The sequence below is a fragment of the Salmo trutta genome, chromosome 15, assembly GCF_901001165.1.
Source record: "Salmo trutta chromosome 15, fSalTru1.1, whole genome shotgun sequence".
NCBI classification, from domain to species: domain Eukaryota; kingdom Metazoa; phylum Chordata; class Actinopteri; order Salmoniformes; family Salmonidae; genus Salmo; species Salmo trutta.
This window is the reverse complement of record NC_042971.1, coordinates 19,112,443-19,128,141: the sequence shown is the minus strand read 5'-3', so window position 1 is coordinate 19,128,141 and position 15,699 is coordinate 19,112,443. Positions and strand designations below refer to the sequence as shown.

At 43.5% G+C, this 15,699-nt stretch overlaps 1 protein-coding gene across 6 annotated transcripts in view; it reads right to left on the bottom strand.

Annotated features, from left to right (window-relative positions):
- Positions 1 to 1,721: 1,721 nt before the first annotated feature.
- LOC115148589 (BRCA2-interacting transcriptional repressor EMSY) overlaps positions 1,722 to 15,699 on the bottom strand; it is a 41,068-nt gene continuing 27,090 nt past the window's right edge. For all 6 annotated transcript variants that reach the window (XM_029690614.1, XM_029690615.1, XM_029690616.1 and 3 more), the window contains 8 exons: positions 15,278 to 15,457; positions 13,683 to 13,887; positions 13,157 to 13,330; positions 5,674 to 5,832; positions 4,999 to 5,162; positions 4,156 to 4,719; positions 3,022 to 3,450; positions 1,722 to 2,922 (listed from right to left, as the gene is read on the bottom strand). In XM_029690614.1, the coding sequence (XP_029546474.1) occupies positions 2,722 to 2,922; positions 3,022 to 3,450; positions 4,156 to 4,719; positions 4,999 to 5,162; positions 5,674 to 5,832; positions 13,157 to 13,330; positions 13,683 to 13,887; positions 15,278 to 15,457 (2,076 nt within the window). In that variant the 3' untranslated portion in view covers positions 1,722 to 2,721. The remainder of the gene's footprint in view (positions 2,923 to 3,021; positions 3,451 to 4,155; positions 4,720 to 4,998; positions 5,163 to 5,673; positions 5,833 to 13,156; positions 13,331 to 13,682; positions 13,888 to 15,277; positions 15,458 to 15,699) is intronic.

Here is a 15,699-nt window from a genome sequence, read left to right as displayed (position 1 = left end):
TTCAGATACAGTGGATACTAATAGACATTCATCATGACCAAACAAATAGTTCAATCAGCTTTTGCTATGACGTCCCACAAGGGGCTTCCCGTGTGACCTCACTTCCTTATCTCTCTTAAGCCTTGTTCACACTGCAGGCCTTAATGCTCAAATAAGTTTTGTTTTTCATATCCGTTTTGGAATACTGACTGTCCAAACAGCAAGTTACATGTGCCCAAATCGAATGTGTGTGTTCAGACAGCAGTCATTTGCTGACATGGCAACGCTAATTGTCATAGTAATGACAGGTGTGCACACAGTGGTGTAGGCTGATTGGTGGTGGTGCCTGCCAAGCTAAGGTTCCTGTCATGGATGTTTCTCAGTTGCTTTGAATGTTCAAAATCAGTGTAATAAACACTTTAAATGCCTCAAAAAAGGATAAGATGATCCAACCGATCCAAGATGAACAACTACTTCAAGGTCTCAGAGCGAGTGACATCACCGATTGAAACGCTATTAGCGCGCACTCCGCTAACTAGCTAGCCATTTCACATCGGTTACTCTCGCCTCCCTTTTGACCTCCTTTTCCGCAGCAACCAGTGATCCGGGTCAACAGCATCAATGTATAGCTTCCTTCCCTCTCCTCGCCCCTACCTGGGCTCGAACCAGGGACCCTCTGCACACATCGACAACTGTCACCCTCGAAGCATCGTTACCCATCGCTCAACAAATGGCGCGACCCTTGCAGAGCAAGCGGAACAACTACTTCAAGGTCTCAGAGCGAGTGACGTCACCGATTGAAACACTATTAGCGCGCACCCTGCTAACTAGCTGGCCATTTCACATCGGTTACATGTACTTACATACTTAGTTTTCCAAAGGCTTTGAGGCATGATTAGCATGCTGTTAGGATTCATGTTAATTTTGAGGTATCATTTGACATTTTTATTTACAAAACAGGCGCTTGTCACATGTTCAGCCAGAACCACTTGAACCATCTTTTGACTACTGATGTCATTTGTTAGCACACAATGCTAACCTCTCCTCAACAAAGTCAATGAGGGGAGAGCTAGTTGTTGGCCTACGTCATCCTGCCTTGGGTATACTCCCTGTGGAATACGCTTCAGTGATATCCGGATATGGAAAGTCCCCAGACTTACATGGGAAGATTTGAAGAAGCCCGGTGAGAGAGCGCAAAATCACCCTATGAGCCAGTTGTACACTGATGCTCTGTGGGCTAGTTAGCACAATGGCAAGCCTCTAACCCCAATTGCTGATTACATAGCACTTAGCCCAACTATGTGGTATAAACACTCACAAAACCTATATAGCTTGCCATTATACAATCAACACTATTATGGCACTATCTTAAGGGTGCTGGTATCCACCGAAACTTCCAAACGTACACATACCTTAGGCTAGAAACTGTATGGCATACATCTAGCCTCCACCACTGCCCACAAAGTCCTCAGTTGATGCTTTTTTTTAGCCCTATGATATGATGCAGCATCTACTATGGCAAACAGTGACGTTTTAAAAAATGAATTCAGCCAAAAGAAAAAATGTTTCGCTTAAACATGGGTGATTTTCTCATGTTGACAGGTTGTTTCATTAATATGGACTGCAGGTCCCCGGGTTATGTACAAAACGAAATTCATCAAGGGAACGCAAAATTGTGTGCAGTCCATCTTTAACCTTAGTTAAAGAGTGCAGTAAAGGTAAATGAGAGAACAGAAAAACAGTTCCGTTTTTGTATAAAAGTTTATACAGTTAAAATTCTAAACGTTACACGAAGAGAGAACACAAAACAGAAACACCATTGAAGGAACATGGGTGATTTTTTAAAATATTTTTCTTCCAACAATGTTCTTACCAACAGTATCAACTACAAAGTGCTAATTCATCAAGGCTTATTACTACAAGCACTTTATCATTTACATTTGTGTTATTTAGCATGCACGTGCCCACTATAAACAAACGGTATGTGTACAGTTATGTCATGTATTAAAATGTACCTTAAAAAACAACAAAAGGCTTTGCCAATCAAAAATGGTGTTCAACAAATACCACTATGCAAGCACAATGAATCAGCATAATTACAGCAAGGTCAGTCCAATTTCCTCTACTTATTTTGTTGAGTTAAGTAGATGAAGTTCTTAAAATGTGGTCATGTTTCAGGCTAGGTCCTATTTCCAGTTTAATATTGTCTTGCTATAAAAGTGTTAAATAAAATTTTAAATAAATGACCAGAAGAGCCACATCAACTTTTTAAGCTCCTGAACACAGGATTGCTTTACTAAAATGCCAATTCAGTGAATACAAAATGTCCACTTTGAAATTATCAAAAAACGTTGTCCTTTTTTCCCTGGATGCAGTTCCTGGTCAACTTCACCTGTACACAAGGCAGCCGTTCAGCTTAGCTAGGGTTGACTTAGGTCTCTCTTCGATTCCCTTTGACTCTTAAATAAAAAAAAAAGTTCCTTCTTTCCAGGCCTTTAAGTTCTTCACAAAGCCTTATCTGACATCATCCAGGCATATTTATGAAGTTGCTGCTCAATTAAATAAAAAATAAAAAAACAGAAAAGTCCTTGCGCAGTTATCACACATTTGTGTCCGCTTGCTGCTTAGTCCTTAGGTAACCATGATGACACAGTCATGATCATTTCCAAATCTTCCCTGTCACACCAAGATCATCCCCTTCACACCAAAGCCACAACGTCAATCCCGTCACAAGTGATGGTGTCACTGGGACTGGTCGGGGCAGCCCTCCTCCATGGGGCTGACAGCGGTGGCCTCGTCGTTGCTGCTGTCCACCTCCTGCTCCATGACGCTCTCCTCGTCCAGCCGCTGGCTGGTGTAGTCTGTGATCTCCAGGAAGCCGCTGGGCTCCACCACCACGTTGGACTGACTGGAGTCTGGCATGATGGAGTACTGAGGGATCACCTGGGGAGTGGAGTAGCGCATGTTTAGCTTTTATTGATGATAGATGTTTAAAGCTGAGATGTTTCAGAAATGTTTATCATATGTCTCACAGCAATTTACCTCAATGACGTCCATGTTCTCTTTGCTCTTGGCCGCTAGGCCCTGGATGCGGCTAAACTGGTCATGCAGGGGCTTGGAGTGGGACGAGTGATGCAGGGAGGCCCCTGAGCTGCTTATGACCGGGCCTGAGCCCCCAAGCGCCCCTGAGCCTCCCCCTGCCCCCAAGCCCTTTATGTAGGGGCTGCAGTCACTGGACGAGTCCACCACCATGGGCTCGGCACTGGGGTCGATCTCTGCCTCCATCATGGAGATCTTAAGGATGTCCGAGACAGAGGGCTTCTCGCCACCGGACGAGCTCGAGCTGCTGGGCTCGGCAGGGACCAGCTTGGCAGTGGCCTCACCGCTGCTGGATACGGGCGGGGACTGGTGGCTGCTGCTACTGCCGAAGGTGATCTTGGTGACACTGGCGCCCTGGGTGATGATTGGCGCCTGTGTTGGGAGAGAGAGGCAAAAACAGATGTGGTTGGAACCATAGAAATATAATTACTAAAACAGATATTGACATTCAAGTCAACATTTTGTAATGAGTACACATGCAGCCATATTGAATGTACCCATGAGTGTTAGTTAAATTGCCATGGTCTGAAAGGGCTTTCCCCATTCTAGTAATTATATTTCTATGGTTGAAACTAGAGTAGGGCATGGGAAAACTAAAGCCCAGGTGCTCCTTTTGAAAGAAAAACAATGGGAATTTCTTTTCAGGTGGTCATAAGTGGAGGGCTTTGAAGGTTTTGTCAGGCTCCCTGCCCTGCTGTACAAATAACGATGATGTGATTGGAAGGGAATTGAGCATTGAGGCACGGTGCTCAGAGCTCCGTCTTATCTTTTTTATCTTAAAGGCATATCAAGGGACAGGTGCTGTGAATAAGCACAGGATTAACACGTCTTATTTCTGTATGGAATGGGAACTATGTACATCTGTGTATTGCAAATGCTTTTAAATGCGCAGGACAAAATCCATCTCGAGGGCAAATAAAGTTTAAATGAAGTTCTATTCTAAAGCATTATGGCACAACGCATCTGACTATTGATGATTCGCTGTGTCAACCGGATCTGTCCCGGACAAATAAAATGTCAAAATATATCAAATAGGCACATGACCCTGGATGTGCATCAAAGAGGGAGGGTACTCACCTGGCTTGTGGCAGGAGTCTTGTCTGCACCCACCGGGTGGTGGGCCTGTAATGGCGGCGGCTGGGACAGCTGTGTGTGGATGGGCCTGTGGTGGGAGGTGGGCGCCTGCTGCAACTTGGGGAGCTGGGGGGTGAGTGAGGGAGGCTTGGTGGGGGTGCCCAGGCTTGCCAGCTGGGGGGATCCCAAGGCAGAGGAGGGTCTCTCCTTCAGGCTCTGCCCTGGAGCCTGAGGCTTGGGCTGGTACTGCTCTTGGAGCTGCGGTGGCTTCTTCGCCACTGTGGCGGTGGAAGGCAGGCTCATCTGGGGCTTGCTGTGTAGCTGTGGGGGTGGGGTTTGGGTGGAGTGGGGTATGTGTCTGCCCTGCTCCAACTGGGGCGCCAGGTGTGACTGGCTTTGGTGGTGGGGGTGTGTGTGGGGCTGGGGGGCGGGGGGCTGGGCTGCAGCGGGTTGGATGGAGCGGTAGAACAGGCCCGTCTGGGGGTCCAGGGTGTCCCCCTCCAGTTCGCCCTCCTCCATCCCAGTCTCCTCCGCCTGCTTACTGTGGATCAGCTGGCCCGCCGAAGCCTGGAATAACAATGTACATTGAGACGAGTGTCACAAGTCAAAGAAACTAATGCATACCAGAATATATAATACTGGTAGATGGATAGATGCATATTGATACACTGGAACACTTACCCAGTGAACAGTGGGATCATATGACAGTGAGATAATGAGTATAACATCCACTATCTATAAACTATACAATTTGGGAAAAAATTATTTTGATAAAAAAAAAAACATAGGTGAAGAAGAATACAAAGACTGACAAGGTCATGCATTCTACGTAGGCATTTCTCTCACCAGTTGGACAATGCGTGTGACGGTGACTGTAGAGGAGGTAGGGATGGAATTAACCACCACGGGGGTGTGACTGGTGTTTTGCGAGGGCGCCCCCTGCTGCTGGCTAGCGGACATGACCACGTCCCCCAAGCCTCCAGAGGATGGTCCGGCCCTGCTGGCTTTACCTGCACAAAGTTAGACAGTCATACACATGGAATAAAACTAATCGACATGAAATGCATCACTTCGAGCCATTCCTTAGTGAGCATGGGGAAGTACCGAACAGCCTGTTGTTTTTTCACTTAGCTAATTTTAGCCGGGTTAGGGCGGAGGCAACAATTGTGTGTAAACCCCTGAAGAATACATGAGCAGAAAAGTGCATTATTTTACATCCATGGTGTAATACCTTTATTAAGTGGTGACTACGTATGATATACTTCAATGTATTTAACAACACATTATGAAAAGGCAGTGAACAACATCCATTTAGGGCCGAAACACTTCTGGTTTTCATCCTCTCCTAATAGGGGACTAATTCAGACCTGGGACACCTAGTGAGAGCAATTCACTACTAGGTATAAACAAAAAACAGAAGTGTTTCGACACTCCAGGGCCGGAATTGAACAGCCCTGCTCGATATAGTGCACTACTGTATAGGGTGCCATTTGGGAAATACAGAGTGGTCAGGTCACGTACCGGCAGTGATATATTTAATGGGTGGTTCAGCCTCTACAGTGGACATCTCGGGGGAGCCTAGGGCCTGCTGCTTCTTCTCCTGGGCCAACTGAAGGGGAACAGCCATCTGGCTCAGGTCTATGGTTTGCTGCCTGGGCTTGGCCTCCCCTTTCTCCTTCACTGTGCGGGCAATAGAGATTGATAGTGACAATCATCTCATAACCTACTCCATTTATATTGGAGGGAAGTGGGGTGACAAAGTACTGTCGCTTATATGTGAATTAGAGTTCGGAGCAGTCTGAAAACTCAGGTGTCGGGAGCTGGGACTATCGTCCCAAGTTCAAGTTTAATTGTCACATGCACAAGTACAGTGAAATGCTTAAATTGCATACTCTATCCAACAGTGCAGTAATCAATATCAAAATATACATACATACCATTCGGAAAGTATTCAGACCACTTGACTTTTTCCACTTTCTTACGTTACAGCCTTATTCTAAAATGTATTAATAGTCCCCCCCTCAATACCCCACAATGACAAAGCAAAAATATCTTTGCAAACATATGAAAAATAGAAAACTGAAATATCACATTTACATAAGTATTCAGACCCTTTACGCAGTACTTTGTTGAAGCACCTTTGGTAGCAATTACAGCCTCAAGTCTCCGTGGGTATGACACTACAAGCTTTGCACACCTGTAATTGGGGAGTTGCTCCCATTCTTCTCTGCAGATCATCTCAAGCTCTGTCAGGTTGGATGGGGAGCATCACTACACAGCTATGTTCAGGTCTCTCCAGAGATGTCTGATCGGGTTCAAGTCTGGGCTTCGGCTGGGACACTCAAGGACATACAGGGACTTGTCCCGAAGACACTCCTGCTTTGTCTTGGCTGTGTGCTTAGGGACATTGGTCCTGTTAGAAGGTGAATTTTCACCCCAGTCTGAGGTCCTGGAGCAGTTTTTTATCAAGGATCTCTCGGGACTTTGCTTCTTTCATCTTTCCCTTGATCCTGACTAGTCTCTCAGTCCCTGTCGCTGAAAAACATCCCCACAGCATGCTCCTGCTGCCACCACGGTTCACTGTAGAAATGGTGCCAGGTTTCCGCCAGATGTGATACTTGGTATTTAGGCCAAAGAGTTCAATCTTGGTTTCATCAGACCAGAGAATCTTTCTCACTCTGGCCGGGCGGCCAGCTCTAGGAAGTGTCTTGACCGTTCCAAACTTCTTCCATTTAAGAATGATGGAGGCCACTGTTCTCTGGGACCTTCAATGCTGCAGAAATGTTTTGGTACCCTTCCCCAGATCTGTCCTTCGACACAATACTGTCACGAAGCTCTACGGACAATTCCTTCGACCTCGTGGCTTGGTTTCTGGTATGACATGTACTGTCAACTGTGGGACCTTAAACAGACAGGTGTGTGCCTTTCCAAATCATGTCCAAAAAAATTCAATTTACCACAGGTGGACTCCAATCAAGTTGTAGAAACATCTCAAGGATGATCAATGGAAACAGGATGCACCAGAGATTAATTTCTTGTCTCATAGCAAGGGGTCTGAATACCTACAGTTGAAGTCGGAAGTTTACATTCACTTAGGTTGGAGTCATTAAAACTATAGCTATAGTTTTGGCAAGTCGGTTAGGACATCTACTTTGTGCATGACAAGTGATTTTTCCAACAATTGTTTAGACAGATTATTTCACTTAAAACTCACTGTATCACAAATCCAGTGGGTCAGAAGTTTACATACACTAAATTGACTGTGCCTTTAAACAGCTTGGAAAATTCCCGAAAATGATGTCATGGCTTTAGAAGCTTCTGATAGGCTAATTGACATTTGAGTCAATTGGAGGTGTACCTGTGGATGTATTTCAAGGCCTACCTTCACTCAGTGCCTCTTTGCTTGACATCATGGGAAAATCAAAAGAAATCAGTCAAGACCACAGAAAACAATTGTAGACCTCCACAAGTCTGGTTCATCCTTGGGAGCAATTTCCAAATGCCTGAAGGTACCACGTTCATCTGTACAAACAATAGTACGCAAGTATAAACACCATGGGACCATGAAGCCCTCATACCGCTCTGGAAGGAGACGAGTTCTGTCTCCTATAGATGAACGTACTATGGTGCAAAAAGTGCAAATCAATCCCAGAACAACAGCCAAGGACCTTGTGAAGATGCTGGAGGAAACAGGTACAAAAGTATCTACATCCACAGTAAAACAAGTCCTATATCGACATAACCTGAAAGGCCGCTCAGCAAGGAAGAAGCCACTGCTCCAAAACCGCCATAAAAAAGCCAGACTACGGTATGCAACTGCACATGGGGACAAAGATCGTACTTTTTTGACAAATGTCCTCTGGTCTGACGAAACAAAAATGTAACTGTTTGGCAATAATGACCATCGTTATGTTTGGAGGAAAAAGGGGGAGGCTTGCAAGCCGAAGAAAACCATCCCAACCATGAAGCACGAGGGTGGCAACATCATGTTGTGGGGGTGCTCTGCTGCAGGAGGGACTGGTGCACTTCACGAAATAGATGGCATCATGAGGCAGGAAAATGATGTGGATATATTGAAGCAACATCTCAAGACATCAGTCAGGAAGTTAATGCTTGGTCGCAAATGGGTCTTCCAAATGGACAATGACCCCAAGCACACTTCCAAAGTTGTGGCAAAATGGCTTAAGGACAACAAAGTCAAGGTATTGGAGTGCTCATCACAAAGCCCTGACCTCAATCCCATAGAAAATTTGTGGGCAGAACTGAAAAAACATGTGCGAGCAAGAAGGCCTAAAAACCTGACTCAGTTACACCAGCTCTGTCAGGAGGAATAGGCCAAAATTCCCACAACTTATTGTGGGAAGCTTGTGGAAGGCTACCCAAAATGTTTGACCCAGGTTAAAGAATTTAAAGGCAATGCTACCAAAAACGAACTGAGTGTATGTAAACTTCTGACCCACTGGGAATGTGATGAAAGAAATAAAAGCAGAAATAAATCATTCTCTCTACTATTATTCTGACATTTCACATTCTTAAAATAAAGTGGTGATCCTAACTGACCCAAGACAGTGAATTAAATGTCAGGAATTGTGAAAAACTGAGTTTAAATGTATTTGGCTAAGGTGTATGTAAACTTCCGACTTCAACTGTATGTAAATAAGGTATTTCTGTTCGTTTTTATACATTTGCAAAAATGTCTAAAAACCTGTTTTCTCTTTGTCATTGTGGGGTATTGTTTGTAGATTGCTGAGGGGGAAATTTATTTTATTTTATTTTAGAATAAGGCTGTAATATAACAAAATGTGGAAAAATTCAAGGGGTCTGAATACTTTGAAGGCACTGTATATACAGGGTCAGTGCCATTTCCAAATAGAGGTAGATACAGTGCCTTCAGAAAGTATTCACACCTCTTGACTTTTTCAAAATGTTTTTGTGTTACAGCCCGAATTTAAGACGGATTGAATTTAGATTTTTTTGTCACTGGCCTACACACAATATTATTTTTCTACATTTTTACAAATTAATAAAAAATGAAATGCTGAAATGTCTTGAGTCTAGGTATTCAATCCCTTTGTTATGGCAAGGATAAATAAGTTCAGGAGTAAAACATGTGCTTAACAAGTAACAATAACATTGTGTAACATGACTGTTTTAATGACTACAGTACATACTCTCTGTACCCCACACATACAATTATCTGCAAGGTCCCTCAGTCAAGAAGTGAATTTCAAACAGATTCAACCACAAAGACCAGGGAGATTTTCCAATGCCAAGCAAAGAAGGGCACTTATTGGTAGAAATAAAAAAAAAGCAGATAAGGAATATCCCTTTGAGTATGGTGAGCTATTAATTACACTTTGGATAGTGTATCAATACACCCAGTCACTACAAAGATACAGGCGTCCTTCCTAACTCTGTTGCCAGAGAGGAAGGAAACCGCTCAGGGATTTCACCATGAGGCCAGTGATGACTTTAAAACAGTCAGAGTTTAATGGCTGTGATAGGAGAAAACTGAGGATGGATCAACAACATTGTAGTTACATAATTGACAGAGTGGAAGCCTGTACAGAATAAACATATATCAAAACATGCATCCTGTTTGCAGCAAAGCCCTGCACAAAAGAAAATATGTTTTTTGACTTTTTTTGTCCTGAATACAAAGTGTTATGTATGCTTGGGGCAAATCCAATACAACATATTACTGAGTACCACTCTCCATATTCTCAAGCATGGTGGTGGCTGCATCATGTTATAGGTATGCTTACCATCGTTAAGGACTGGGGAGTTTAACAGGATAAAAAAACAGCCCACCTGTTATGAATATTTGTTAGTAGTGCTAACACCGTTTGATTAATTGTGGGGTCTTTTTATTTGCTTTTAGTGGGTTTTTCATGGGTTAGAAAGATGCCCCTTAAAAAGGGCACAGGAATTACATTTTAGTAGGTATCTATTATCCGAGTTTTGGTTGCACACGTGTACTAAAAATAAAAAATAAATAAAAAACCTGGTACACTAAATGTTTCAAATGTCTTTAAATAATGGGTCTGAAGTACAGGGAAATAAACTCACTTAATGGGGTTAAATGACCTCTGACTTCTGTTCTGACTTCCTGGTGAGGCCTGATCACCCTCACTAGAAAAGCTAGAGACATTGGGTGACATTTAAATGTAATATGTAAACACTGAAAATTAGGAAGAAGTTTATAATTTATCAACAGTCCTATGTGTGATTCAGACCACGAGAAGGAGAGAGTGCTGCCCCTGAATGAGGGAAACCTGTCTCTAGTCTATTTTACTTTGAATAGCGGGTAGTTAGAACGCAAGAATGCTTATTTTTGCGAGACTGACCTTGAAAAAGGTCATGTCTCGTTTTGTTTGGAATTTTCTCAATACAAAAAACATATGGTTGAGACGCAAAGAAAATTCAAGGAGAGGGGGTACAAAATGGTCAGATTAATACTGCCATTGAGAAAATTCTAAACAAAACATGACCTTTTTCAAGGTCAGTCTCGCAAAAGCATTCTTGCGTTCTAACTACCCGCTATTCAAAGTGCTCTGAACAAATTAAAGGAATCGTTCAAACATTGGCACGTTCTAAGATCTGATGATAGTATTAGTAATGTGTTTTCGGACCTTCCCTTGGTCGTATTCTTGCGGGACAGAAACCATGTATTTGCGCCCCTACTGGATGGAAACTACAAGTGTAATGGTTGTGCTCAATGTAATGGCACTTATAAATGTAGATCCTTCAAACACCCCCAAACAGGGAAACAGATCCCAATAAAAGGTGTTATCACATGCTCCACTAAGGCAGTTATCTTATAACTTGTCCTTGTGGTAAAAAATTATGCTGGAGGGTCATGTCAGGATGAGCCTGCAGGAAGGGTCCCACGAGGGAGGAGAATGTCTTCCCTGTAACGCACAGCGTTGAGATTGCCTGCAATGACAACAAGCTCAGTCCGATGATGCTGTGACACACTGCCCCAGACCATGATGGACCCTCCACCTCCGAATCGATCCCGCTCCAGAGTACAGGCCTCGGTGTAACGCTCATTCCTTCGACGATAAAGGCGAATCCAAACATCACCCCTGGTGAGACAAAACCGCGACTCGTCAGTGAAGAGCACTTTTTGCCAGTCCCGGTCTGGTCCAGCGGCGGTGGGTTTGTGCCCATAGTCGACGTTGTTGTCTGGTGAGGACCTGCCTTACAACAGGCCTACAAGCCCTCAGTTCAGCCTCTCTCAGCCCATTGCAGACAGTCAGCACTGATGGAGGGATTGTGCGTTCCTGGTGTAACTCGGGCAGTTGTTGTTGCCATCCTGTACCGTAGGTGTGATGTTCAGATGTTCCGATCCTGTGCAGGTGTTGTTACACATGGTCTGCCACTGTGAGGACGATCAGATGTCCGTCCTGTAGCGCTGTCTTAGGCGTCTCACAGTACGGACATCGGAATTTATTGCCCTGGCCACATCTGCGGTCCTCATGCCTCCTTGCAGCATGCCTAAGGCACGTTCACGCAGATGAGGAGGGACCTTGGGCTTCTTTCTTTTGGTGTTTTTCAGAGTTAGTAGAAAGGCCTCTTCAGTGTTCTAAGTAACTGTGACCATAATTGCCTACCGTCTGTAAGCTGTTAGTGTCTTAACGACCGTTCCACAGGTGCATGTTCATTCATTGTTTACGATTCATTGAACAAGCATGGAAAACAGTGTTAAAACCCTTTACAATGAAGATCTGTGAAGTTTTGGATTTTTACGAAATAACTTTGAAAGACAGGGTCCTGAAAAAGGGACGTTTCTTTTTTTGCTGAGTTTATATATATATAAATAAAGAAAAGGAAGATAAGCTTAGGCCTATGCCCAGAGAGATAGAGATATGCCAGCGACATGCTATGACACCGACATGCATTTCTTTATGCTAGATGGCTACTGTGTCTGCGATACATATATAAACTTACAGGAGGTTCATTTGTACATTTTCAAACAGAATATTTTGTATAAAGATAAGTAATATATTGTTCGATTTTAGGAGTAACTCAGGTAGGCCTGAAACATTCTTCGTCACCTCAAGTTCGACTGTGGTAGTCAATTGGAGTGCTGGTGCGCACTGCCTTCATATCACAGGTTTGCAGTAGCTAAAGCTTAATAGCCATACCAAACCTTTACAAATGTTTCTGAACTTTATTAGGGTAATATCAAAAGTAAGTCAATCCATTATTTATAACGAATATAGGAGCAGGCTATAATATTGCGCAAACACAGCATGACAGTTAGAACTTAATTTGGCCAAAGAAAATGTCTCAACAGAATGAAATAGTTTAAACCTTCAAAAGTTCTGAACAGGATACAGAACTTTTTCTACCAAAAAAGGCAAGTGCCTACCCTACCCAACAAATGACTGAAATAGGCTGATGTTATTTATTTTACAACAGACCCTTATAACCCATCTTGAACTAAATATGGAACAGACAATTAAAAATACAGATCTAATTTAATTTAGCCAATGAAAATGTCTCAACAAACAATTCGCAGACTGGATATTTTGCATTGCTTTGGTAAGACTCTTAGCTCTGTCTAAATTGTTATTTTGCTTTGTGTTAATTATTATAACGTATTTATTGAAATATTCCTATTTGCTATAGCCTATAAGCAATTTACTCAGAATGTCAACCATGTACTCCCCTGCTGTGCGCTACCTGATCCAATTCTGATCGGAGTAATTGTTTGATAGTGATTTTGGGGTGATTTAAAAAAAATCTATATTCTGGATCTCCTTCAATTATTTGTTTTACTTGCCTCGGACAAGAGGACAAGTCATAATGTCGAGCCCTTTAGAGAGTATGTTAGAGTGTATGCTTAATGACTAAAATGTAATGTTCACATGAGAGAGAGTAGAGATAGTGGCAGGGCCAATTCCAATTCAATAAATTCAGTTTGTGAATTGAAATGGAATTGACCCCAACCCTGGTAAGTGGCGTGATAGTTGCCATGATGACGACGGTCAGTCACCTGTGGTCTGCTGTAGTTCCAGCAGGGCCTTGATGGTCGAGGTGGCCGACTGGGACACGTCACCCGTAGACACGTCCTGGTAGATGATGGTTGGGCTGGACTCCACCGACACCTCATGCTGCTCAGCCCAATCCTGCCCCCTGGAGGAGATGATGTGCACTACGGACTGGGAGTCTGATCGAAGATGACAACCATTGCAATTCATGTTTTATATCAAATTGGGTTCATTCCCTTTAGATTCCGATCGATTTAGGCATGGCATTCAAGTAGAAGGAAATAACTGAAACAATTATATTATGTGAGTGGACCTTTTACCATTTGAAACTTGAAGGTGAAGGGAAATGTTGAACACTAGTGAGAATAGATACACTTTCATACTACGGCTGTAGTAGTAACGGCTGTGTGAGACCACAATGCAAGAGCTATACACAGCAGTTTTAACTTGACCAAGACTTATATTCCCGTAATTAGCCTGCAGACTATATTACGGATTTCTTGCTCTGTGATGTGGAGTGATGCAACGTACCGTGACCGCTTCCGTGGGAGCCCTCGGCAGGCGGGGACCTGCCCTCAGCGATGGCACCCGACTCATCCTTGAGTGCCCTCTCCTGTGCGTAAGCCGGACCCGCATCGGCCACCCGGGACGCCTGCTGCAGGGTCTCGCTCACCAGCTGTCTGGTCTGCTCGCTCACAACCGCTGTTTGGAAGATGGGCTTGGGCTTGATTAGCACCTGGAGAGGCATAAAAGGTTAATAAACATTATTCAATATTACACACGTAGAATAGTCTCAGTGAATGGCACCAGGGAAATTGTTTTTTTTATTTGACTTTTTCCGTAATGTAAAGCAGAGATGAGACCATTGTCAAGTGTCCTGGCTGGTGTTCCTTTTTTACATCATACAGTTAATTAATGTGGCTATATAAAATAGTACAGACTTAATATCTTAAAGCTACAGCATTGATTTGTTGAATTATAGCTCCACTGACTTGATGTATTGGTAATTCAAGACAGAGATTTAAATATAGGTAATTCAAATAACCAAATTCAACCTAGCTAATTTCCGATTTATACGAAATTGTCTGGCTACAGAGGTAGCAAAACTGTACTTCAAATCTATGATACTCCCCCACTTAACATACTGCTTGACTAGTTGGGCCCAAGCTTGCTGTACAACATTAAAACCTATTCAGTCTGTCTACAAACAGGCTCTCAAAGTGCTTGATAGGAAGCCCAATAGCCATCATCACTGTTACATCCTCAGAAAGCATGAGCTCCTGAGTTGGGAAAATCTTGTGCAATACACCGACGCATGTCTTCTATTCAAGATCCTAAATGGCCTGGCTCCCCCTCCACTTAGTATTTTTGTTAAACAGAAAACCCAAACATATGGCAGCAGATCCACAAGGTCTGCCATGAGAGGTGACTGTATAGTTCCCTTAAGGAAAAGCACCTTTAGTAAATCCGCTTTCTCTGTGAGAGCTTCCAAAGTCTGGAATACACTGCCATCAGACACACATAACTGCACCACATATCACACTTTCACAAAATGCATGAAGACATGGCTAAAGGTCAATCAGATTTTTGAACATAATCCCTAGCTGTGTATTGCCGCTATCCAGGTCCTTAAACCTCTGTTGTCTGTAGCTTGTGAGGTGTGGAAACACTTTGTTGCTTTTTGTTCTATGTTGCTCTGTCTGTATGCTATGTCTTGCTTGTCCTATGTTGCTCAGCGTGTGCTCACTGCTCAATGATTGTCTATATTATAATTGTTTTTAATAACCTGCCCAGGGACTTCGGTTGAAAATTAGCCAGCTGGCTAAAACCGGCACTTTTACTGAAACGTTGATTAATGTGCACTGTCCCTGTAAAAATAAAATAAACTCAAACTCAATAGCCAAGACAAAGGAGCTTTGAGTGCAAACTCCACACTTGTTGACACTACTTGTTGGGTGGCTGAGACTCTACGGGTTAAGTTTCCCCTGGGTACAAACAGATAAGATCAGTTTCCCCTCCCCCAATCCTAACCATTAGTCGGGGGAAAGACAAAACAGACCCAAGACCCAGCGGCAAGGGGCAACTTTCCCCTACACCGGCTGAAACGTCGCTGGTCTGGTACTGACCTGGGTCTTGCCCTGCTGGCCGTACACTATCTTGGTGGGGATGATCTTGGTGGTGGTGGTGGTGGGCTGCACCCCGGAACCCATGCCTTTGGGCTGTGTCACAATCATCTTGGTGATGGGTCTGGAGGCTGTGATGATGGCTGGCTTGGACCCCGGAACACCCTGTAGGGTCTTCTCACCCTAAGGCACAGAGAAATTCATATTAGGATTAGGGCTGTCAAACGATTAAAATAATGAATCGCGATTAAATTCTGCTCAAATTTGGTGCTAAATAAAGATTTTTCCATTTAAAAAAAAAGTTATAGGCATGTAGTGACTGAAACACAAAACATTGTGTCAGAATGTTTTTAATGGCATAGTCACCATTAACAACTTAAGCAATAAAAAGTCCTGTAACTTACTAATGCTCCCAGTAGGCCTGC